Genomic DNA, 25,173 nt, shown 5'->3' with positions numbered 1-25,173 from the left:
GGACCAGGCCAGGATGAACACCCAAACCTGGATCTGCAGATAGATGCAAGGCTTGTGGGGGAATCCAGCGAGGCCTGCGATACGGGCTTCCTGTGCGCAACGGGGAAGCAGATACGCACAAATGGCTTTACCACCCTGGTAAACAAGACGGCATGCCTTGGCAGCACTGCTGCCCCTTCCGAAATGCTGCGGCCGTGCTCGGGCAGCTTGGCTCCACATCGTTGCCATCAGCCCAGCCCAGGAATGACCCAAGCAGGAAGCCACCAGGCTCCCACTGCCTGTTCCTCCCTGAATAAACTTACCCCTCAGCTGAGCCAGTGCTTTTTCACTGCGGTTAAGAAAATAGGCAACCAATAAAAACAAGCAACAAGATGCTAAAAAACCACACTAAAACAAAATGAAATGAAATAAAATTTTTAAAAGATCGGGAGGAGAGAATTTCAGAAAGAAGAAGAGTTTCCCCAGTGTCTGCCTACATCAGGTGAAGTGAGGGCAGGGCTGTGTGGGTTGTGTTTGGAGGTCACTGACGGGCCCAGTGAAGAGTAAATGGTGGGGTCAGACATGAGGTGAAGAGCAGGGAGGAGGCGGGAAGGAGACAGTCAGTGGGCTTTTGAAGAAGAAAAAGAGAGAGAAGAAAGTAGATGGAGGAGCGTTTCAGAACTTAGATAGGAGACTTGAGCAGTGAAAAAGGGGTGGTTAAAATACCAGTGTGAGAATCAAACTGACAGGACAAGTCCTTCAAGGAAAGGGAGGGTTTGGAGACCAGAGAGTGGGTTACGGGAGCAGGTGCGTGATCCTTGATGCTGGGTGTGCGGCAGGGAGGGACAGGAAGTTGAGAAGCTGGAAGGGACAGGAAGTCGAAGTCATGCGTGTCTTAGGCTTGTGGTCTCAGAAGAGGCCACCTCTTTCTGAGAGTGAGGTGGTCCCAGGGGTGGGGAGAGAACAGAATTTGATATTCGAACAAATTTAAGCCAGACATCTCAATGCAGTCTCTCGTACAGGGGTTATGTGACACAGGATGACAACCGCAGGATTCAATTATGCATGTTTCCCAAAATTCAGACAGTTGGTATTATATAAAATAATTTCTAAAACAGCTAGGCAGCCTCAAATGTGCTGTGGCAACTTCTTATTGTTCTAAAGCTCTGGAAAAGGGAACGGGGGGAGGGGTATTGTTTCGTGGGAAGGGTAAGGGGTCCTGCAGGGTTCCTGTCTTACTTTCTCAGCTCTTCCAGCTCCCGACACAGAGCCTGCTGTATCAGTTGCTCATGATTGCCTTCGTGAATGAATGAATGAATTCCAAGCATGCAAAGCTCTTGGCACCCTCTCGAGTATGTTGGGATGCCACGTCTGGCTACCCCTGCCTCCCTCCCACAGCAGCTCTCTTAGATGCAGCTGCCCCACCTCTGTGTGTCCTCGGCAGGGGCCGTGCTTACGGGAGCTGGAAGTCTGTCAGCCTGTTTCTGGCGTAAGAGTAATCCACTTAGCTTACTTTGGTTTACTTTGCATTCACTCTTTTAAAAAATGTCATGGATCCTTATTAAGTGCCCACTACATGGCACGTGTGATGCTGGGCCCTGGCGATTGGGGAGGGACAGTCTCTGCCTTCCTGATAAACTTATGTCCGCTGAGACTCTTCTGTTTTCCCCAGTAAGTAAAAGGATGGCGCCATGGCCACCGGCTTGGTTCAAGTGAGGTTGATTATTGACCCTCTGGGTCATTGCCTGCAGGAGATGCCTGTAGGGGAACACAGAGAGGAGGCAAGAGACTGGGCTTCATGGTCAGACTGCCCAGGCTTTGAAGTCAGTCTCTGCCAATTAAAAACAGTGGGGCGCCAGACAAGTTACTCAGTCTCTCTGAGCCCCACTGTTCTTACCTACTAAACGCAGATAATGATATCGTTTTAGGACTTTGTATGATGCTTCTTGCCGCAGGCAAATGGTATCACTTGTAAGCGTGAGCTCTTTTTGCTGCTGTATGAGTGCACTCTTATAATCCTACATCTGAACCTTATAGATTCTGGGCCTTAGGAAATGTCAGCATTTAGATGAGAAATAGTAGAGCTCTCTAAAAGGAAGTAGAAATGAGGCATGAAGGCACACCATCACCTCTGCCCCAGAAGGATGGGGAGCAGCTGCATTTTGTTTACAATGAAGAAAGCAACCTGAGTGATAAAGTTCACTCTCAGAATCTCAGTGCATTTCACACTTGCATGTCACTTACAGTTCTGTTTACAGGAGATGGGAACATGGGCTGTGCTGCAGGTTCTGTAGATAGGGGAACTGAAGAAACTGCATGCACAAGTTGCTACAGCATAAAACCTGAGAGGTGGGACTCAGCTTCTAATTCCAGTCCTATCACTTGCGGGTGGTGAGGTACCTGTCACTCAGTGGTCTGTCTCAGCCTGTCTTTTCACATCTCTGAATTGGGAGCACTGGTATTTGCCTTGTAGGATCCAATGAAAATGAGATGTTGTTTGGTGTGTGGACACAGCAGGTTGCAGGGCCCAGGGTGGGACACACGTAGGAGATGGTTAGTGCAGGTGTCCTTGGTTAGCATCTAGACCCACAGTGAAGCTCCAGAGAGCAGCAGAGATGGGGACGATAGGAATTGGTGTTTGCACTTGCCCCTGGGGGAGGTGCCCTCTACTTTCTAGCTGTCAGGAGAGCTAGTCTGATTCCAGAGCTGGGAAGCTGTGTTAGTGATTCCAAGTCAGAGGAGACCACGCCCAGCACCGTACCTGCTCACGCTGCCTGGAAACCCTTCTCTCCACACACCTTGGTTTCAGTGTGTTTGTTCTGTCTTCTAGCTCTGGATGAATGCTGCGGACAACTTGGAGCTCTCCCTCTTTTCCCATCTTGTGGAAATCCTTCAATCACCAAGGTAAGCTGGGCTTTGGCAGCCTGGGGGTACAGTCAAAGGCTTCATGCCAAGAACAGGGACTGAGAGGATAGGACAGCCGGTGGTTCAGCAACCACGGCCTTCTCCCTCCCAGAGCACTGGGTCCCCGGGTGGTAGCATGTCTGTCTTAGTCTGCACAGCTGCTATAATGAGAATACCGTAGACTGGGTGGCTTACAAATCACAGAAATTGATTTCTTACAGTTCTGAAGGCTGGAAGTCTAAGGCCAAGGCTCTGGCAGATTCAGTGTCTGGTGGGGACCTACTTCCTGGTTCATAGTTGGCTGTCTTCTCACTACAACCTCACATGGCAGCAGGGGTGAGGGAACTCTCTGGGGTCTCTTTTATAAGGGTGCTAGTCCCATTCATGAGGGCTCCACTCTCATAACCTAAGCATCTCTCAAAAGCCCCACCTCCAGATACCATCACACTGAGTGTCACTTTTTGAATTAGTCAGGGCTCTTTTGATTGCAAGTGGCAGAAATACAACTCAAACCAACTTAAGGAAGGAAGAAAGGGAGGGAAAAAAGGAAGGTGGAGAAAGGGGAAATTTATTGGCTCATACAGTTGACCGAGGCAGAGCTTCACATGTTGTCTGGGTGATGCTCATATTACTTTATCTGAGATCTGTCCCTGGTCTCATCTGTGCTTTCTTCTGTGCTAACTTCATTCTGGCTGGGCATCCTCACAGCATGTCCTCTGTCCAGCACAGTCGGCAGACAGGGCTTCTTTTTCACTCGATAGTCCTAGCAATAGGATGGAGTCTCACGGGGCCATCTTGGGTCACGTGGCCAGGCAGCATGACTTCCCCTCTGGAGCGGGTGGAGGGGAGTTAGGAAGAGGTAGTTCCCAAGGAAAACCAGGGATGAGAATTTGGGGGAAGGGAGGCAGGGGTGCCAGCCTATCAATCCACCTCCTTCCTCACAAATAAAGCTGTTCACACACACCCCCACCTGCCTCCTCACGTGTCACCTCTTCTGGAGAGCATTAGGACCTCGGTGTTTTGAATGTATTTGCCGCCATCTTTTCATGCAGCCGTTCATGATGGCCTATCTATTATAAACCCACTCCATTCCATACCAGTTCTCAGTGCTAGAAGTTCAGAGAAGCACAAGACATAGCCCTGTGGTGGAGGAATACAGAAGAGCAGGCTACTCAGTGCTGTGATTCGAAAGAGCACAAAGGACAGTGGGGTCTCATAGGTGATGAATGCACATCTTCCCATCGAGCCCATGAGAGCAAGTCACACGCAGGACTGGGCTGGTTCTGCCTCTTTTGTGTATCAGAGATGTGGCACTCGGCAGAATTCAACACAGTAGTGCTGAAAAGACAGTTCAAGAAGGAGCAATCCACCCAGACTCGTTCTCCTCCACCTTTATTTTCTTTCTCACTTTCCACTTTCTTTCTGTACCTGTTGTTTTCTAAGAGACGGACACTCACCCTGGAAGCTGTTTTCTTTGGGGGAGTAGAATTTACTGGAAATTGTATTCGCGATTATCCTAAGGAGGGAGTGCAGAGGCTTGAATTCTGTCTCTCTCCCCCTTGGACTCTCAGCGGCGTGTTCATCCACTTTGTGGTTTGGGGTGGGCAGGAAGACGCACACCCAGATGGGCTCGCGGAGGCCCGCGCTCCGGCTATTGGGAAGTGCTCCGTGGTCACACTCCAGTCTGCTCTCTTTGTTCTGAGTTTTCTGAGACCAGCATTAGTTTTCCCTGAGGCTTGGAATTTAAAAGTCAATAGCTGGGCTTGTCTTTGAAGGCAGTTTTCAGGGGTGGGGGCGTGAGGGGGTGGAGGGGTGGAAGGGCACCGGGAGGCTCATCTCCGAGCGACTCTGGCACTGGGCAGACACGTATTCGATGGGTGTCTGACAGCATTTTGACGAGTTGCCAGGAGCGCATCGGAGTCAGAGGGCCACGGAGCAAGCCCAGCCTGTGGAACCTTTTAGCAGAAACATAGCAAATTTGGTTCATTCCAGTAAAAGCTTTTACTGCCTCTCTCCTGGGCTCGCCAGGGAAGGACCCCGGAATGCTGAAGTCGCTCACCAGGCGCGGCTTATTCCCAAGCTCATCTTCCTCTTCAACGAGCCAGGCCTCGCCCCTTCCAAGATACCCACCATCATTGCCATCCTGGGCTGTCAGCTGAGGGGCCACTTCAGCCTCCAGGACTTGCACAGGTACTGCGCCAGGTCCCCAGGGGAAAGGGCAGAGCCTCGGGGCTGTTTAATGAGGGAACGTAGGCGCCAGCTCTCCCCCGACCATGCTCAGCCCAGCAGCACTGCCCCTTCAATGCGGCAGCAGGTTCTCTTTCCTTGGAACCTCCTAGGAGTTTCTCTGTTCAGGGCGGAGAGCTGAAAAAAGGGGTGGGTCTGCTAGACTCCCCAGCGGGGCTGTGTGTTCACTGCTCCCTGGTGCTCGGACACACCTCGTGTGCCAAGAACTCCAGAAATTCCGTGAGCACAGGCATCCTCACCGACCAACAACCCAACATGCCTGCCTTTTGCAGACTTCCCAAAGGATAGTGCCCTCTGGCAGGACATTTCACCTTTTCTGTCCTCATCACTGTTCGTTCTGTTGAGCTGGCAGAGCCAGAGCTAGCTGCTCTGATGAATCCTGACAGATCTGAGAAGTCTTTGGAAATATCCCATTGATCACAGAATAACACGATTCCCCTCAAACCCTCCCTTGAAGCCGCATTTAGGTGGATCACTGTAGAAAACCTTCAGGTGTGTTTAGGAGACGGGCTGAGCCCACATTTGAGCGTGTCCTTCTCTTTCTGTCTTAAGAATCGGGCTGTTTGTTGTGTACACCCTCAAGCCTTCATCGGTGAACGAGAGGCAGATCTGCGTGGATGGAGCCCCGGACCCCTCCGTGCCTGGTGAGAAGACCTTTCCCAGACGCCAGCCTGAAGGCAGCAAGACAACCCCCATGACGGCCCTGAGAGGAACATGCAGTGGGGCCATTGTGCATGCAAGGCTGAGGGGGAGGAGGGGGAAGGCACCCACAGCCGAGCTGTTGTTCCCACACGGTGGCTTATGAGGTCACAGCTCTATGATTATGGTCCCGAATAAACGCAAATTGTATGTGCTTCCTTCACAACCTGGAATGGCTTCCAAGGCCTCCAGGATAATGCTCAGTTCCCTGTAGACCAGCAGGTGGGAGCCTTCATGCCCCAGCCCTTGCCTTGCTCCCCTGATGCGCCCCAGCTTCAACACTCTGAAGCACGTACACGTCCTAATGTGTGACGGTCCGCCCGTCCATCCATGCTCTGCAGGTGTTGTTCGCTCTGCAGGAATGCCTCCCTTGCCCCGCCCCCACCCCATCTCACCCTGCTAGACCAGCCGTTCCCAGTCCCACAAGCCAGGTGAAGTCATCTCTTCTTTGCTTCTACAGCCCTTGCGTTTAATCTCGTGCAAAGGTCTGTGATTTGTTTCTTTGAGTCTCTCTCTCCCTAACCAGACTCAGAACCACAGCTACATCGTGTTCCAAATTCCCTCTGTTAGGGCAAATGTGAGGGGGACAACTACTGACTGCTTTGCCCTGGGCCCTCTGGATCTGCTGTGTCCAAGATGGGAGCCTCTAGCTGCACATGGCCATTTAAATTTAAATTCTAATTAATCGAAATGAAATGCAATTAAAAATTCAGTTCATCAGTCACACTAGCCTTGTCCCAAGTGCTTGATAACCACGTGAGGCCAGTGGTTACTGCATTGGACAGGACAGATAGAGAACACTTTTACCGCAAAAGATTCTCTTAGATAGTGTTACTCAATCCAGATAAATTATCTCTTATCCTTAGATCAAGCCTGAAAAGTAGGAATTATTATTCCCATTTTACAGATGAGAAAACGGAGGCTCAGAGAGATTAGGACCTTAATGAGAGATGGGGCCAGAATCCAAATAGAGGGGACTCTGACTCCGGTTCTCCAAGCTGCCTCATCAGTTCTATTTCTACAGCATGGTGGGTGTGCCCCAAATTGGTGGTAAAATAACTGGCTAACCAAGGGGTAAAATGAATGGATAATGAGACAACAGTGTACTGTTTCGTCAACCCTTCTTCTCATAGGGACTCCATGCTAAAACTTTTATCTCACTAAACATCTTCTATTAAGACAATATTTACATGGCCTTCAGGGTTATAATAACACTTCGGAAGTAAAGTTTCTTCTTCCGTTGGAACCATATACCTCTTGCTACAATTCAAGCTCTAATTTTAGTGCAACATAGACATGCCAAAGGTCTAGCCTAGAAACAGATTGAGAGCAGGAACTCAGATCAAGGATCACAATCTTCACTTCTTTGCCCCCAGTGCCTTGCATAATGCCCAGCATGTAGTAGGTGCTCAGGAAGTGTTGCAGCCTATGATAATTTAAAAAATTCCTCTACTGGAAGGAGAATTTGACCTTATCATTTTTAGGATTTTTTTTTTTTTGGTGAGGGGTGGTGATTGGGGAGCATCAAAAACATCTCTAGTTAAAGGGAACTTTAGGAACATTTCCTGAAATTCTTTTTAAGCATTGCATGGAAATCTAGAACTGAAAGCCAAAATTTCAAGTCCCATCCATGTCTCAACTCCTGGGAGAACTAAGCATTTGGTGAATACGATTGCTTACTGCAGCAAATATTCTGTCTCTTTACATCTGTTTTTTCTCAAATCTGAATTTTCTTTTTTGTAGCTGGAAGTCAAACATCTGGAAAGACAATCTGGCTCAGAAACCAGTTGCTGGAGATGCTGCTCAGTGTAATATCTTCTTCCCGACTTCATCTGTCCTCTGAGTAAGTAGCTCCAGAAAGAGTGATTTGGCATGAGGCTGCTTCATACAGAGTGCGTATTAAAACCTTTTCTTAATGAAACGTTTAGCATCTCTGAGTTGGTTTTCTGCACTAGTCAGAAAGAAAATTATATTTTCTCCACCCAATAATGCAGACCTTGCCCTAAGATATTCTGATGCAAATGTTAAATGGGCATGAGTAACTCAAAACAGATTTGGTGTAATTACAATAAACGCTTTTTGTCACCATTGCTATAGTGTCATTGTTATTGTTTTGGCAGTTGTGATAATTACCGATTTTGATGTCCTATACTTGGCAGACAATAGAATGGAGAAATGGTTAGCCTAAATAACATCTATCAAGGAGAAGGTTTGCCAAATTCTTCTGCTATTTACTGTCATTTAGTTATTTTTCCAAGTTGGAAAAAGAAGTATCTGCCTTCAGTTAACTTTCAAAAACAAAGTGTAATCATAAAATTCCATTAACTCTCTCCGACTCCCTGCTTTATCTGAGCTCTGGAGTCATTAATTCAAGAACTATTTGTTGAGTACCTCCTGTGTGCCAGACGCCATTCCTCCCTCTGAAAACGCAGTGCTGAGAAGGAAAGTCTGGATCCTTACTACTCTCACTGAGTTGACATTTTAGTGTGTATGTGTGTTTGGGGCAGGGAAGAATCAGGGTGGGGAGTTACCCCTCAGTAAAACGGCCTTTCAGATAGTGCTTAAAAAGTCTTTACGTGTCTAAAATCAAAGCATGGTAGAACTGGAAGATGCCTTTTCACTTTTTTGAAAAGGAATGTATAGTGTAGTGCTTAAGCACCTGGGCTCTGACAGCTAGACCTCCTGGGTTCAAATCCCAGCTCTGTCCCCCAGGCACCTCGGGGAGGTTACCTAAGCCTGCCCTCTATGCCTCTCTTCTACTCATCTTTATGAGGATTAAGATAGTAGCTGCCGTAGATGGAAATTAATAAGTGGCTAGCTCTGAACATGGTGCCTGGGATACTATAAATACTCCATCAGCTAACCACCATCACCATCACCACCACCATTCTCATTACCATCATCATCACTACCACCAGCATCCTCCTCCTCCTCATCATCATCATGAAGGAAGATGACCAGAGCTCATCAAGAGCTCTGCCAAAGCCATCCAATTAGCAAACGGAGACATGACTAGAAGAGAAGATGGTCTCTTGACTCCTAGTCCTAGTGGCCACGCCCTCACCATGCCTCATCTGGCAGCACGTGCTGAGAACTCTGCCCAGCCAGGATGGATCCCTCCCTGGCTCGCACGGGGCTGAGGCCTTTGCTGAACCATTGCCCCTGAGGATGGGCTTCCCATCTCCCTGCCCTCCCTTTCCCTCTAGCAAGTCTGTATTCTCTAGCCTCATCGTTTTAAAATTCATTTTTGAAAGTGACAGTTAAACATGTATTTTTTTGTCTGAGCCAATAAAGGTGCATAAATATTGGGCTATTCCATTTAGATTAGTTTTGAACAGTGTGTTTAAAAAGGGAGTTCAGTAACCATTACGTGTTTTATGTGACTGCATTGATGTAATTAGATGGGTGGCCATTCAGACACTGTGTAGGCAGGAATATTAGTGAGTAGGGCTATCAAAGGGCCTGCATATTTTTACAGCTATTGGTACATAGTTTCCAACTGCTTTCAAAAGCTTTGGCCAACTTACACTTCAGCCATTAATAGGCAAATTCATCTGTTTCACAGCAACCTTGCCAGCATTTTATTTTACCGATCTTTTAAAGTATAGCATGTACTTTGCTAAGTGATATCCAGATATGAAACTTAACTCGCCTTTTCTACGTGACTAGTGAAGCTGAACGTTATTTGAATTTTCTGGACATGTCCTTTGCTTATGGGCTGAGAGGTAATTTTAGCATTTATTGACCCCCTTCCCCCCGCAGGACAAAGGAAGAGATGTTTCTGAACCTGGGGCCCGATTGGTTCCTGCTGTTCGTGCAGGGCCATGTGCACCCCAGCACAGTGGTGCTGGGATTGAAGCTGCTGCTGCACTTTTTGTCAAACCCCTCCCTCCGTGGGCGATTTAAAGATGGCCTGTCTGCGGGGTCCTGGGTGGAACGCAGCTCCGAGGGCGTGGACATCATGATGGGTGAGTGTGTGGTCATCTCCAGGAGGCAGGGTGCCTCCTGTGGTCTGTGAGTGAGGACCTGCCAGGACTTGCTTGGGGCTTTCACAGCTCCGTGCTGTAGGATCACCTTGACCCTGACCCCTTCCCTCCCATCAGCCCCAGCCCCCTCTGAGTTCCTTTTTAGGATCCCACCATGGCCTCACTGCTCTTCAGATGCTGGGGGTTTCTTCCCGTTCCTCAAAGCCTCCTTAGCTCTTTCCCTCCTCCTGGGATGCTTCCCCCACCCTCAGTACCAGCATGGCTCTCCTGTTTGATGGGGATTCATCCTTCAGCTCTTGATTCAAATGTTCCTCTAGGAGAGTCCCGTATGGATTAGGGCACCTCTGTTATACTCTCTTTTTTTTTTTATAGTGCTTATCATCGTTTATACATATTTACCTAGGTATTTAATTCTGTAAAGTCTGTCCCTCCCACCACATTGTAAGTAGTTGATAAAGGCCTGGGGTTCTGTATATTTTGTCAAAACACTATGTTCTTATTGCGTAATACAAAGAGGTCTTGTTGCCTCTAAGGTGGTAGGCACCAAATAAGCATCTGATTTTGAATGAATGAATGAGCATGTCAGGAATAGGAAAAATTCTTGTTGAGCACTTTCTTGTGCTCCAGTATGTATGACATATATTTCCATCTGGCATCTCTGTGGGATGGGTGGGTGGTAGGGGATTCCTTTCTGCGCCCACCTTGACCAGAAGCAACAGCAATTTTTCTCAATTGGATTTTGTGCCCCTCTCCCTGATAATAGATAACCTGAAGAGCCACCCTCCCACGCCTGACCAGAGCCCCTGCCTGCTTCCTGGGTTCCAAGTCTTGAGTGACTTTCTGGCCCACCATGTTCATATTCCGGAAGTCTACCTCATCGTGTCCACCTTCTTCCTACAAACACCACTTACAGAGCTGATGGACGGGCCCAAAGTAGGTTCTTGGGGTTCCTGGGATGGAGTGACACACTTGGCTTTCTGATTCTGTATGACCAAGGCAGGTCCCTAAGACTCCCCCCACTTCCTCCATGTTTTCCAGCTTTCGTCCTGACCCACTTCCTTCCCTAGCAGTCCCCACCCCTGGCTACCTTTTCAAATACCCTTCACTTCTTCAGCCTCTGCCTCTCATGTCCCTCCCAGCAGGTCTCTGTTTTTATCAGTTCCTCTTTGAAGTCTTTCTCCTTCTGGGCACAGCTAGAGAAATCACACGATGGCGGGGGCAACATGGGGAGGTGAATTGCTCCCATAACAGACATAGAACCTCAGTTTATGTCCTCCAAAGAAACATGTCCCTTTACCTTAGTAATGCCCCTGCTATTCCCCTGCGCTCTAGCGTGACCCTTACATGCCCGAGCCTTCTGGCCCGCAGACGCCCTTTGCTCAGATGACTTATGTCATGGTAGGAGTAGAGGCCCCCATGAAGGGGGCACTGCCTCAGGACCCCAGCCTCCACCACTTGTATATTCCATGACCCTCTTGATCACCTTCTCTCCACTGTTGCTGGAAGAGCAGCTATTCAGGGCTGGTCTGGATTCCTTCCACTCCCTTCCCGAGTGACCTCACCCCTTATTATCCCTTCTTCTGTATTTTCGGCATCTCTTTCTACTGACTCTTGCCTCATAGACCATAAGTATGATAAATTATGTCCCACCTAAAACCAGAAGCTGCCCCCTTGACTCACACTCTTGACCAGCTCCTGTCCTGTTTATCACTCTCCTATTTTTCCTTGGCCAATTTTCTCCAAAGAGGAGTCTACACCCACTGTATATACCCTCTCACCAGCCTCTCGTTCACTAACTCACCGACCTGAACCAAATCCAAGGCTTCACTGGCTCCTGTTCCTGTGGGATCACGTTCAGAGTCCCCCAGCCAGCATCAAGACCCTTCCTGATCGGACGTCTCACTTGTCTGCCCAGCCCAGCTTCCTTTCTCGATGGCCCTTTGTGCTGTGATCCTCCTGAGTCACCTCCCCAGTAAGACCAGCTGCTTTGTCCTTGCCTGCCCTGGGCCTTTAACGAGCCCTCTCTCCCGCCATCACCTGCCTGGAAAGGTGTCTTCCCTCAATTCTCAGCTCAGATGCCACCTCCTGCTTGGACTCCCTAGACAACAGGAACCATTCCTCTTTGGGCCTCATCATGCATTCGCCCTTGCCTCATATGGCACCAGCACATTTACATCCGCTTCTCTCCTTAGATACCGAGCACCTCAAAAATACACCCCGCCTCTTACTCACCTTCCTGGGCACCTGACAGACAGACTCAGAAACTGGTCTTTGCTCTTGATAGAGTTGAGTTAAACTGCACTGAATTGACATGGGTGGAGGGGCACCTCTTTGCAAACAGAGGGCTGAAAAATTCACCTCTCGTACACCCTTATATTTGACCTATCTCAATCTTGGTATATGCTACTACTATTAGAGATCACACTTCAAAATAAAGTTCTTAATATGCTGTGCTAAGTTAATCAAAACCCTATATTTTTATTTTTCCAAGACTGTATTGCAGGAAACAAACATTTGCTGAATGTCAGGACCCGTGATAGATGTTTTACATATTTTATTTTCCTTGATATTTATAGCAATCCCATGGGGCAGATAATGTAATTTTCATTACACAGAGAAGGAAACTGAACTGCCAAGAGGCTGAATAGCTTGTGTAAGCCCAGTTTTTAAAGAGGCAAAGCCAGATCATCGTGCTTGTCAACCCCATGTTCTCTCTGTTGCACTCTGCAGTTGCCCTAAAGCCTTTGAATTTGTCACGTTTTCTATAATCTCATTTATAAAAATTCATTAAAATTGATTGGGAGATTGAGTATTTGTGATGTCAGACCAAAAGAACTAAATTTCGATACAAGTTGCTGGTGGGTCTTCAGCTCCATCTTGGAGGTGTGCATTTCCCTTATACCCCGTTAGTGGGCTGAAGCTCCCTGAATGGGCCAGCCACCTGGGCTGTTACTGGGGCCCCTGGGAAATGCCGTGTGCTGGCTGGAAAGCCGGTCCCCTTGCTGCGTAGCCACAGGTCTCTTTACATCCCTTGCCTCCTCTTTCAGGACAGCCTGGATGCCATGCTTCAGTGGCTCTTGCATAAACACCACAGGGAAGAAGTCCTCCGGGCTGGGCTGTGCACTGAAGGTGCCCTGCTGCTCCTGGAGATGCTGAAAGCCACCATGAGCCAGGTGAGACCCATTCCCCACATGCCGAGAGGGGGCTCTGAAGGGAAGACAAGCTCAGAAAAGTCAACCTTGATTTTTCCCAGCAGCTTCCCAGTAGTGCTGATAATTTGCAGGTATTATTCAGAAATCTCGATAGAAGAGGCAAGGTGATAACTTAGGTGCTCAATGGGAAGCCCAACCTAATTGTCCCCAGTGGAGTTTATGGGCTCTTGCCAGAAGACACCTGTTTTCCATTTGTTTAAACATTTGACTTTCTTCACTGGGAGATTTAACGACTCCAGTCAAAGGGAACATTTCTGAGCAACTGCTTTAAATCGGGAGCTTCAGGGACCCTGTGGAGGGGGAAAAGGGGTCTCTGCCCTCAAGGAGCTCACCTGTACCGGGACAGGTGGGCCTCTCGAGTGAGGGACCCATGAGGTAGAGAGACCTGTCTTAGAGAAGACAGATGCCCACCCGCTACAGACATGACATGGAGAGCCTTTGATTCAGGCCTTCAAGGCCCACCCTGAATGACATGGCCCACCTTGAATGACATGGCCAAACTGATGAAGATTTCATAGTTGAGTTCTTTTGCATTTATTATCACTGAAATTGATAGCATTTTCATATGCTTATTAACCATATCTATTTATTTTACTGTGAATTGCATGTTTCACCTTTTGCCAACTTTTCTGTGTGTATGTTGATAATGCTTGGAAAGTATAGGTCAAACTTTTTGCTCTTTTTAAAAACAGGAATGTACTTAATTTTTATTAAATACTCTTTTAGCATATAATTAGATGATCAGATGGGTTTTTCTTTTAAACATTTACCTCTGATGAATTATATCAATAGATTTCCTTGCATTCTTGCAAAGATCTCACTTTGTCACTCTGTTCTTATTCATTTAGCATACTTCCTTATTCTGCTTGGAAATATTTAATGTATGATTCTGCATTCATATTTATAAGTGATATTATGTTGTGGTTTTCTTTATGTTATATGTTGTCAGGTTTTGATATCAGCATTATACTAGCTTTACTAAAAAAAGACTTCTCTCCTTTCTTTTTATTCAAGGTGATGTTAAATCCATGACTCATATTATTTAAATTGTTCCTATGAAACTTCTTGGGCCTGAATTTTTCCCATTATTGCCTTGCTTAGGCTTTTAAATGTCTCCTTCACCTAGTTTAGGTAATTGGTAGTTTTAAAAATCTTCCCATTTATTCAGTTTTCACGAATGGTCTCCTTTAATTCATTTAATTTTCTGTGTGATTACTTCCCTCTTCTTCTTAATATGTAAGTCCATGCTCTCTCTTCACTTCACCCATTACTTAAGCAGCTGAGGACTTGTGGATTTGTAAAGAACCAACTTTGGATATATTTATCATTCCCCTCATTTTTTTCTGGCTAGTTCTAAAATTTTGATATTTGACGTCTTAATTTTTTGTTGTTTTCTAGAGTTTCTGTGATTGCAGATTTAAAGACCTTTTTGATTCATCTTTTTCAGTGCCATGTAGTTGAATTTTTTGTTTTCTTTTATTGTTGTTATTCATTTCCAGTTTAGTTTTGTCCTAGTCAGGACATGTGATCTTCACATTTTCCATCTTTGGGAAACTTATTCATGGCTCCCTTGTAGACCTAATGTGCAACTGATGTGGGGATGCCTGAAAAAAATGCATATTTTCTGTTTGCACCATAGAGAGTTTTTACCTTTTTAAATCAATGTTATTTAGAAAGAGCAAACCAAGGGAATAACATGAAAGCATTTAAAGTAAAGAAAATACATAGTATGCTGAGGGAAGTAAGAAAATAAGGCCAAACATTTACTTTATAATAGCAAACATAAAATGGTTAACTGTCATATAACAGACGTGACCCTTAAACTGGGTCAAAAAACAAGACCCAGTCTTCTGAAATGTAACAAACATATAACAAAAGCAAAGTCACTGGAAGATTATTTTGGTTCAGTGAAGATATCTGCCTTGAAAGAATCATTTACCAAATATGGTAGAAAGCATCAAAATCTAAAAGGCAAAACTGGAAGGATAAGAGAAAAAGGTCAGAAATATAATTGTAGTGAATAATGCTAACATATCTTTCTCAAACAGTTTATTTTATTTTGCTTGGAACTTTACTTCGTTTGCTATTATTCCCTTGCACAGTGTAACCATAGATTTGTTTGCCTGTTCTTGAACTTAATATCAATGGAATCCTATAGTATGTACTCTTTTGCTTCTGGCTTCTTTCACTCATCATTATGTATGCTGGTAGTTCATTCTTTTTTTTTTTTAAAAACATCTCTATTGGAGTATAATTGCTTTACAATGTTGTGATAATTTCTGCTGTATAACAAAGTGAATCATCTATATGTATACACATATCCCGATATCCCCTCCCTCTTGCGTCTCCCTCCCACCCTCCCTATCCCACCCCTCTAGGTGGTCACAAAGCACAGAGCTGATCTCCCTGTGCTATGTGGCTGCTTCCCACTAGCTATCTATTTTACATTTGGTAGTGTATATATGTCCATGCCACTCTCTCACATTGTCCCAGCTTCCCCTTCCCCTTCCCCGTGTCATCAAGTCCATTCTCTACACTTGGGTCTTTATTTCTGTCCTGCCCCTAGGTTCTTCAGAACCTTTTTTTTTAGATTCCATATATATGTGTTAGCATATTGTATTTGTTTTTCTCTTTCTGACGTAGTTCACTCTGTATGACAGACTCTAGGTCCATCCACCTCACTACAAATAACTCAATTTCATTTCTTTTTATGGCTGAGTAATATTCCATTGTATATATGTGCCTCTTCTTTATCCATTCATCTGTCGATGGACACTTCGGTTGCTTCCATGTCCTGGCTATTGTAAATAGTGCTGCAATGAACGTTGTGCTACATGACTCTTTTTGAATGATGGTTTACTCAGGGTGTATGCCCAGTAGTGGGATTGCTGGGTCGTATGGTAGTTCTATTTTTTGTTTTTAAGGAACCTCCATACTGTTCTCCATAGTGGCTGTATCAATTTACATTCCCACCAGCAGTGCAAGAAGGTTCCCTTTTCTCCACACCCTCTCCAGCATTGACTGTTTGTAGATTTTTTGATGATGGACATTCTGACCGGTGTGAGATGATACCTCATTGTAGTTTTAATTTGCATTTCTCTAATGATTAGTGATGTTGAGCATCCTTTTGTGTGCTTTTTGGCAATCTCTATATCTTTGTTGGAAAATGTCTATTCAGGTCTTCTGCCCATTTTTGGATTGGGTTCTTTGTTTTTTTGATATTGAGCTGCATGAGCTGCTTGTATATTTTGGAGATGAATCCTTTGTCAGTTTCTTCATTTGCAAATACTTTCTCCCATTCTGAGGGTTGTCTTTTCATCTTCTTTATGGTTTCCTTTGCTGTGCACAAGCTTTTAAGTTTCAGTAGGTCCCATTTGTTTTATTTTCGTTTTTATTTCCATTTCTCTAGGAGGTGAGTCAAAAAGGATCTTGCTGTGATTTATGTCATGGAGTGTTCTGCCTATGTTTCCTCTAAGGGTTTTATAGTGTCTGGCCTTACATTTAGGTCTTTAATCCATTTTGAATTGATTTTTGTGTATGGTGTTAGGGAGTGTTCTATTTTCATTCTTTTACATATAACTGTCAAGTTTTCCCAGCACCACTTATTGAAGAGGCTGTCTTTTCTCCATTGTATATTCTTGCCTCCTTTTTCAAAGATAAGGTGACCATATGTTCATGGGTTTATCTCTGGGCTTTCTATCCTGTTCCATTGGTCTATATTTCTGTTTTTGTGCCACTACCATACTGCCTTGATTACTGTGGCTTTGTGGTATGGTCTGAAGTCAGAGCGCCTGATTCCTCCAGCTCCGTTTTTCTTTCTCAAGATTGCTTTGGCTATTTGGGGTCTTTTTTGTTTCCATACAAACTGTGAAATTTTTATTCTAGTTCTGTGAAAAATGCCAGTGGTAGTTTGATAGGGATTGCATTGAATCTGTAGATTGCTTTGGGTAGTATAGTCATTTTCACAATGTTGTTTCTTCCAATCCAAGAACTTGGTATATCTCTCCATCTGTTTGTATCATCTTTAATTTCTTTCATCAGTTTCTTATAGTTTTCTGCATACAGGTCTTTTGTCTCCTTAGGTAGGTTTATTCTTAGCTATTTTATTCTTTTTGTTGCAATGGGAAATGGGAGTGTTTCCTTAATTTCTCTTTCAGATTTTTCAGCATTAGTGTATAGGAATGCAAGAGATTTCTGTGCATTAATTTTGTATCCTGCTACTTTACCAAATTCATTGATGAGCTCTAGTAGTTTGCTGGTAGCATCTTTAGGATTCTCTATGTATAGTATCATGTCATCTGCAAACAGTGACAGTTTTACTTCTTCTTTGCCGTTTTGGATTCCTTTTGTTTCTTTTTCTTCTCTGATTGCCGTGGCTAAAACTTCCAAAACTATGTTGGATAATAATGGTGAGAGTGGGCAACCTTGTCTTGTTCCTGATCTTAGTGAAAATGGTTTCAGTTTTTCACCATTGAGAACAATGTTGTCTGTGGGTTTGTCATATATGGCCTTTATTATGTTGAGGTAGGTTCCCTCTATGCCTACTTTCTGCAGGGTTTTTATCATAAATGGGTGTTGAATTTTGTCGAAAGCTTTTTCTGCATCTATTGAGATGATCATATGGGTTTTTTTTTTTCTTGTGGTACGCGGGCCTCTCACTGTTGTGGCCTCTCCCATTGCGGAGCTCAGGCTCTGGATGTGCAGACTCAACGGCCATGGCTCACGGGCCTAGCTGCTCCGCGGCATGTGGAATCTTCCCTGGACCAGGGCACAAACCCATGTCCCCTGCATCGGCAGGTGGACTCTCAACCACTGTGCCACCAGGGAAGCCTGATCATATGGTTTTAATCCTTCAGTTTGTTAATCTGGTGTATCACATTGATTGATTTGTGCATATTGAAGAATCCTTGCGTTCCTGGGATAAACCCCACTTGATCATGGTGTATGATCCTTTTCATGTGCTGTTGAATTCTGTTTGCTAGTGTTTTGTTGTGGATTTTTGCGTCTATGTTCATCAGTGATATTGGCCTGTAGTTTTCTTTTTTTTGTGACATCTTTATCTGGTTTTGGTATCAAGGTGATGGTGGCCTCGTAGAATGAGTTTGGGAAGTGTTCTTCCCTCTGCTATATTTTGGAAGAGTTTGAGAAGGATAGGTGTTAGCTCTTCTCTAAATGTTTGATAAAATTCACCCGTGAAGCCATCTGGTCCTGGGCTTTTGTTTGTTGGAAGATTTTTAATCACAGTTTCAATTTCAGTGCTTGGGATTGGTCTGTTTATAATATCTTTCTCCTTGGTTCAGTCTCGGAAGGTTGTGCTTTTCTAAGAATTTGTCCATTTCTTCCAGGTTGTCCATTTTATTGGCATGGAGTTGCTTGTAGTAACCTCTCATGATCTTTTGTATTTCTGCAGTGTCAGTTGTTACTTCTCCTTTTTCATTTCTAATTCTGTTGATTTGAGTCTTTTCCCTTTTTTTTTTTTTGATGAGTCTGGCTAATGGTTTATCAATTTTTTTATCTTGCGAGAGAAGAACCAACTTTTAGTTTTATTGATCTTTGCTGTTGTGTCCTTCATTTATTTCTGATGTGATTTTTATGATTTCTTTCCTTCTGCTCACTTTGGGTTTTTTTTTTTTCTTCTTTCTCTAATTGCTTTAGGTGTAAGTTTACGTAATTTAGCTGAGATTTTTATTGTTTCTTGTGGTAGGCTTGTATTGCTATAAACTTCCTTCTTAGAACTGCTTTTGCTGCATCCCATAGGTTTTGGATCGTTGTGGTTTTGTTGTCATTTGTCTTTAGGTATTTTTTGATTTCCTCTTGGATTTCTTCAGTGATCTCTCAGTTATTTAGTAGTGTATTGTTTAGCCTCCATGTGTTTGTATTTTTTACAGCTTTGTTTCTGTAATTGATATCTAGTCTCATAGCGTTGTGGTCAGAAAAGATACTTGATACAATTTCAGTTTTCTTAAATTTGCCAAGGCTTGATTTGTGACCAAAGATATGATCTATCCTGGAGAATGCTGCATGAGCACTTGAGAAGAAAGTGTATTCTGTTGTTTTTGGATGGAATGTCCTATAAATATCAATTAAGTCCATCTTGTTTAATGCATATTTAAAGCTTGTGTTTCCTTATTATTTTCATTTTGGATGATTTGTCCTTTGGTGAAAGTGGGGTGTTAAAGTCCGCTACTATGATTGTGTTACTGTGGATTTCCCCTTTTATGGCTGTTAGCCTTTGCCTTATGTATTGAGGTGCTCCTATGTTGGGTGCATAAATATTTGCAATTGTTATATCTTCTTCTTGGATTGATCCCTTGATCATTATGTAGTGTCCTTCTTTGTCTCTTGTAATAGTCTTTATTGTAAAGTCTATTTTGTCTGATAGGAGAATTGCTACTCCAGCTTTCTTTTGATTTCCATTTTCATGGAATATCTTTTTCCATCCCCTCACTTTCAGTCTGTGTGTGTCCCTAGGTCTGAAGTGGATCTCTTGCAGATAGCATATATATGGGTCTTGTTTTTGTATCCATTCAGCTAGTCTGTGTCTCTTGGTTGGAGCATTTAATCCATTTACATTTAAGGTAGTTATCGATATGTATGTTCCTATTACCATTTTCTTAATTGTTTTGGGTTTGTTGTTGTAGGTCTTTTCCTTCACTTGTTTTTCCTTCCTAGAGAAGTTCCTTTAGCATTTGTTGTAAATCTGGTTTGGTGGTGCTGAATTCTCTTAGCTTTTTCTTGTCTGTAAAGTTTTTAATTTCTCCATTGAATCTGAATGAGATCCTTGCTGGGTAGAGTAATCTTGGTTGCAGGTTTTTCCCTTTCATTACTTTAAATATGTCCTGCCACTCCGTTCTGGCTTGCAGAGTTTCTGCTGAAAGATCAGCTGTTAATCTTATGGAGATTCCCTTGTATGTTATTTTTGGCTTTTCCCTTGCTGCTTTTAATATTTTTTCCTTTGTATTTAATTTTTGATAGATTAGTATGTGTCTTGGTGTGTTTCTACTTGGACTTATCCTGTATGGGACTTTCTGTGCTTCCTGGACTTGATTGACTATTTCCTTTCCCATATTAGGGAAGTTTTCAACTATAATCTCTTCAAATATTTTATCAGTCCCTTTCTTTTTCTCTTCTTCTTCTGGGACCTCTATAATTCGAATGTTGGTGCATTTAATGTCCCAGAGGTCTCTGAGACTATCCTCAATTCTTTTCACTCTTTTTTCTTTATTCTGCTCTGTGGTAGTTATTTCCACTATTTTATCCTCCAGGTCACTTATCCGTTCTTCTGCCTCAGTTATTCTGCTACTGATTCCTTCTAGAGAATTTTAAATTTTATTTATTGTGTTGTTCATCATTGTTTGCTCTTTAGTTCTTGTAGGTCCTTGTTAAACGTTTCTTGTATTTTCTCCTTTCTGTTTCCAAGATTTTGGATCATCTTTACTGTCATTACTCTGAATTCTTTTTCAGGTAGACTGCCTATTTCCTCTTCATTTGTTTGGTCCGGTGGATTTTTATCTTGCTCCTTCATCTGCCGCATATTTCTCTGTCTTCTCATTTTGCTTAACTTACTGTGTTTGGGGTCTCCTTTTCACAGGCTGCAGGTTTGTAGATCCCATTGTTTTTGGTGTTTGCCCCCAGTGGGTTATGTTGGTTCAGTGGGCTGTGTAGGCTTCCTGAGGGCGGGGACTGGTGCCTGTGTTCTGGTGGATGAGGCTGGATCTTGTCTTTCTGGTGGGCAGGACCGTGTCCAGTGGTGTGTTTTCGGGTGTCTATGAACTTATGATTTTAGGCAGGGTTTCTGCTAATGGGTGGGGTTGTGTTCCTGTCTTGCTAGTTGTTTGGCATGGGGTGTCCAGCACTGGAGCTTGCTGGATGTTGAGTGCAGCTGGGTCTTAGCATCGAGACGGAGATCTCTGGGAGAGCGCTCGCTGATTGATATTACGTGGGGCCGGGAGGTCTCCTGTGGTCCTGTGTCCTGAACTTGGCTCTCCCACCTCAGAGGCTCAGGCCTGACACCTGGCTGGAGCACCAAGACCCTGTCAGCCACATGGCTCAGAAGAGAAAGGAGAAAAAAAAAGAAAGAAAAATAAATAAAATAAAATTATTAAAATAAAAAATTATTATTAAAATAAAAAAATTAAAAAGTAATTTAAAAAAAGCACAGCAACCAAACCAATAAAGAAATCCACCAAGGATAACAAGCAATAAAAACTATACTAAGATAAACATAAAAATCAGTAACTAGTCTGTCACATACAGCAAACCCCAAGTCTACAGTTGCTCCCAAAGTCCACCTCCTCATTTGGGGGTGATTCATTGTCTATTCAGGTATTCCACAGATGCAGGGTACATCAAGTTGATTGTGGAGATTTAATCTGCTGCTCCTGAGGCTGCTGGGACAGATTCCCCTTTCTCTTCTTTGGTCGCACAGCTCCTGGGGTTCAGCTTTGGATTTGGCCCCGCCTCTGCGTGTAGGTCGCCTGAGGGCGTCTGTTCTTTGCCCAGACAGGAGGGGGTTAAAGGAGCAGCTGATTAGGGGGCTCTGGCTCACTCAGGCTGGGGGGAGGGAGGGGTACGGAATGCAGGGTGAGCCTGCGGCGGCACAGGCCAGAGTGACGTTGCAACAGCCCGAGGCGCAGTGTGTGTTCTACCGGGGAAGTTGTCCCTGGATCACAGGACCCTGGCAGTGGCGGGCTGCACAGGCTTCCGGGAGGAGAGGTGTGGAGCATGACCTGTGCTCACACACAGGCTTCTTGGTAGCGGCAGCAGCAGCCTTAGCGTCTCATGCCCTTCTCTGGGGTCCGCACTGTTAGCCACGACTTGCTCCTGTCTCTAGAGCTCGTTTAGGTGGAGCTCTGAATCCCCTCTCCTCGCGCGCCCCGAAACAATGGTCTCTGGATTCTTAGGCAGTTCCAGACTTTATCCCAGACTCCCTCCCGGCTAGCTGTGGCACACTAGCCCCCTTCAGGCTGTGTTCACACAGCCAACCCCAGTCCTCTCCCTGGGATCTGACCTCTGAAGCCGAAGCCTCAGCTCCCAGCTCCCACCCGCCCCAGCGGGTGAGCACACAAGCCTCTCAGGCTGGCGAGTGCTGGTCAGCACCAATCCTCCATGCGGGAATGTCTCTGCTTTGCCCTCTGCACCCCTGTTGCTGCGCTCTCTGTGACTCCGAAGCTTCCCCTCCGCCCACTCCCCGTTTCCACCAGTAAAGGGGCTTCCTAGTGTGTGGAAGCTTTTCCTCCTTCACAGCTCCCTCCCAGAGGTGCAGGTCCCCTCCTGCGCCTGTTCTTTTGCCTCTGTTTTTTCTTTTATCTTTTGTCCTACCCAGGTACGTGGGGAGTTTCTTGCCTTTTGGGAAGTCTGAGGTCTTCTGCCAGCATTCAGTAGGTGTTTTGTAGGAGTTGTTCCACATATACATGTATTTTTGATGTATTTGTGGCGAGGAAGGTGATCTCCATGTCTTACTCCCCCACCATCTTGGTTCATTCTTTTTTATTGTTCAGTAGTATTTTATTGTGATAATGGATCACTATTTATATATTCATTCTGGGTTGTTTCCGTTTGGAAATATTATGAATAAAGCTGCTATGTACCTATCTTCTGGTGGACATACATACATACGCAGGGTGAAGTTGTGGGTTATAATCTTTACACATGATTTGTTTCAGTAGATATTTTACCAAATAGTTCTCCAAAGTGAAGTGCCAGTTTACACTCACCAGCTCTTATTCTGGGAAGGTTTTAGTTGCTCCTGGTCCTTGTCAATTTTTAACATTGTCGTCTTGTAGATGTTAGCGATTCTGCTATGTGCACCTGTCCTTGGGAGCAGACAGCATTCTCTCCCTTGTGCAAATGTAGACATTGAAGCTGTGGAGGTTAACTCACTCAGGCCAGGGTCACAGAGCGAGGGCACAGTGGAGGCCACGTGTGTCCAGCATTAGCATTTCATTCCAGGGCACTACCTTGCGTAAGGACCTTCAGGGGATGTCTGTTTCTTAGTATATCAAATCCAAATTCTTCCAAAAGTCCAAGTCCTCTATATCTGACCTCATCTCCCAGCTTCCTCTGTATTTACCCTGTGCTAATCACCATGAAAATAGGCCTGAAGCACTAAAATGTCTCACTTAATGCTCATGACAGTCTTATGAAACAGGTCATATTATGATCCTTGTTTTGCAGAGTTGGGACTGGAGGTGTAGGGGGATTAAGAAAGTGGTGCAAAACCACACTGTTAGTAAGCAGCAGAGGCAGCATTCAAACCAGGCCTACTAGCTCCAGAAGAAGCTCTCTGAACTCTGACTCTGGTCCTCCCTCTAAATCTAACATCGTGCTGTATGAACCTGGTGGAGAAGCCAGGTGCAGGTGACTTCAGAGGACGTTTCCTCTGCCTGCCTGCTCAGCTCATACCAAACCCTCACAGGATCTCGGAGATGAGATTTTACACCTCTCTCTAGTTGTCCCATACGTATTGCCTTTCTTTCTTCAATTAGGTTTGAGTTTTCTAGAATGAGGCTTAGTTCCAGACATTTGGTACCTATTTGGTAAACAGGACATGCGAACTCATGCACACAGGGCCAGGACTCGAGGCAGGCTGGTTGGGAAATGAGGAAGCCGTGGTGGGAGGGGCGGGGGATGAGGAGATGGCAAGAGGAAGACCCGACGTCCACCTGTAACATCCACAGCAGTAGAGGCTGAGGGTCATTCAGTCTAGTTGTTGACGTGGCTACGTAGGGACTGACCCTGATATTAAGGTTGCTCAATTTTCAAGTTCCAGGCTGTCCATCCAGGACAGAGAAGGACCTCAGGCAGCAGCTGGACACACAGAGGCTAGAGTTAGTGTCCAGAAAGAGTGACTGGCCACAGCTGGTTAAGGGAGCTGGGCTCCAGCAGGGCGCCGGTGTGCAGCCACGATGGAGGCTCAGCCATGTGGCCAAGACCAGGTTATGGTTTGAGGCAAACGGGTGCCTGGGTCCCCTCAGGGTACTGGGTATCACTTCAGTGCAACATGATCTATTCCAGAGCCCTGGCTGGTGGGGAAGGGGCTCCTCAAGCCCTGCAGCCTTGGACAGGGTTTGTCCAGGCTCTGTAACTGGGAGCATTAGCACTGAGCTGGGGAAGGCTGGCGTCAACCCTAATTGGCAAGTTCCTTGAGCACAGAGGCCATGTCACACCTCATAGAGGCAGTATGGGGAAGGCAGTCAGACGTTATAACCAGGTTGCCTGGGTTCAACTCCTGGCTCTGCCCCTTATCTGCTGGTTGAACGTTAACATACTGCTTAACCTCTCTGTGTCTTTGTCTTCCCATCTGTAAAACAGGGGTAAATATAAAACGTGCCTCAGAGGGTTGTTGTGAGGCGAGAAGAGGAATTTGTGTGAAGCCCTTAGAGCAAGCCTGCGCATATTAAACCCTTCCTCAATTGATGACCAGTGTCCTGTTCTAATCCACAGTTTTAGGTGTCTTGCAGTAAGGTGTCTTGTTGAGAGTCTCAGAAAGGAGGTCATCTCCCTAGATTTCAAATCTTCTGGTTCCTGTGCAGCCCCAAGTCATGCTCCCATGCACCGCCTCTCATGAAGTGTGTCCCTGATCAGCCCTTGACAGGTTCTGGAGACAGCGCCTGGGAACAGACATTCCCAGCCAGCGTGCTGCAGTTCCTTGGCCTCGTGCACAGCACCTACCCCCAGGATCCGGCCTGGCGGGCCCCAGAGTTCCTCCAGACCTTGGCTGCAGTCACCTTCCCCCTGGGAACCCATCAGGTAGGACATGCCTCCGCCCTACCCCGGTGAGAGCAGGGGCGAGTGTCATCACCCTTCAAGGGCAAAGGACAGAATTCCTCCCCACCCCTCCCCAAATTAAAATACATTTAAGGCAACTTTGCTGAAACCTTGAGTAAACAACTCGGGTAATTTTCCTTCTCTTTATGAGATGATGCTTCAGGTCATTTTTGGCTCTGAGAGTCAATAAGTTTTTGATTCGTCAGAAATCTCAGTAATGAGAAATTTGATGGTAGGTCAAGTCCAATTTTTTATGGAATACCCACACATTGATGATCATATGAAACAGCAGATTCCACCCCAGGAAACCTGCGGCCGGTGCCCCAGCCAGGGGAGGGGTGGAACCGTCACAGTGTCCCATCTTCTTTGCAGCACAC

The 25,173-nt window shown here is 45.3% G+C and overlaps 1 protein-coding gene across 3 annotated transcripts in view; it reads left to right on the top strand.

Annotated features, from left to right (window-relative positions):
• WDFY4 (WDFY family member 4) overlaps positions 1–25,173 on the top strand; it is a 277,304-nt gene that overhangs the window by 106,426 nt on the left and 145,705 nt on the right. For all 3 annotated transcript variants that reach the window (XM_073793353.1, XM_073793354.1, XM_033841802.2), the window contains exons 25-32: positions 2,810–2,883; positions 4,912–5,073; positions 5,683–5,774; positions 7,573–7,672; positions 9,592–9,797; positions 10,579–10,748; positions 12,863–12,988; positions 24,614–24,778. In XM_073793353.1, the coding sequence (XP_073649454.1) occupies positions 2,810–2,883; positions 4,912–5,073; positions 5,683–5,774; positions 7,573–7,672; positions 9,592–9,797; positions 10,579–10,748; positions 12,863–12,988; positions 24,614–24,778 (1,095 nt within the window). The remainder of the gene's footprint in view (positions 1–2,809; positions 2,884–4,911; positions 5,074–5,682; positions 5,775–7,572; positions 7,673–9,591; positions 9,798–10,578; positions 10,749–12,862; positions 12,989–24,613; positions 24,779–25,173) is intronic.

Source organism: Tursiops truncatus, chromosome 16 (assembly GCF_011762595.2).
Source record: "Tursiops truncatus isolate mTurTru1 chromosome 16, mTurTru1.mat.Y, whole genome shotgun sequence".
NCBI classification, from domain to species: Eukaryota; Metazoa; Chordata; class Mammalia; order Artiodactyla; family Delphinidae; genus Tursiops; species Tursiops truncatus.
The sequence above is the reverse complement of the archived record's forward strand: the minus strand, read 5'-3'. Positions and strand labels throughout refer to the sequence as shown.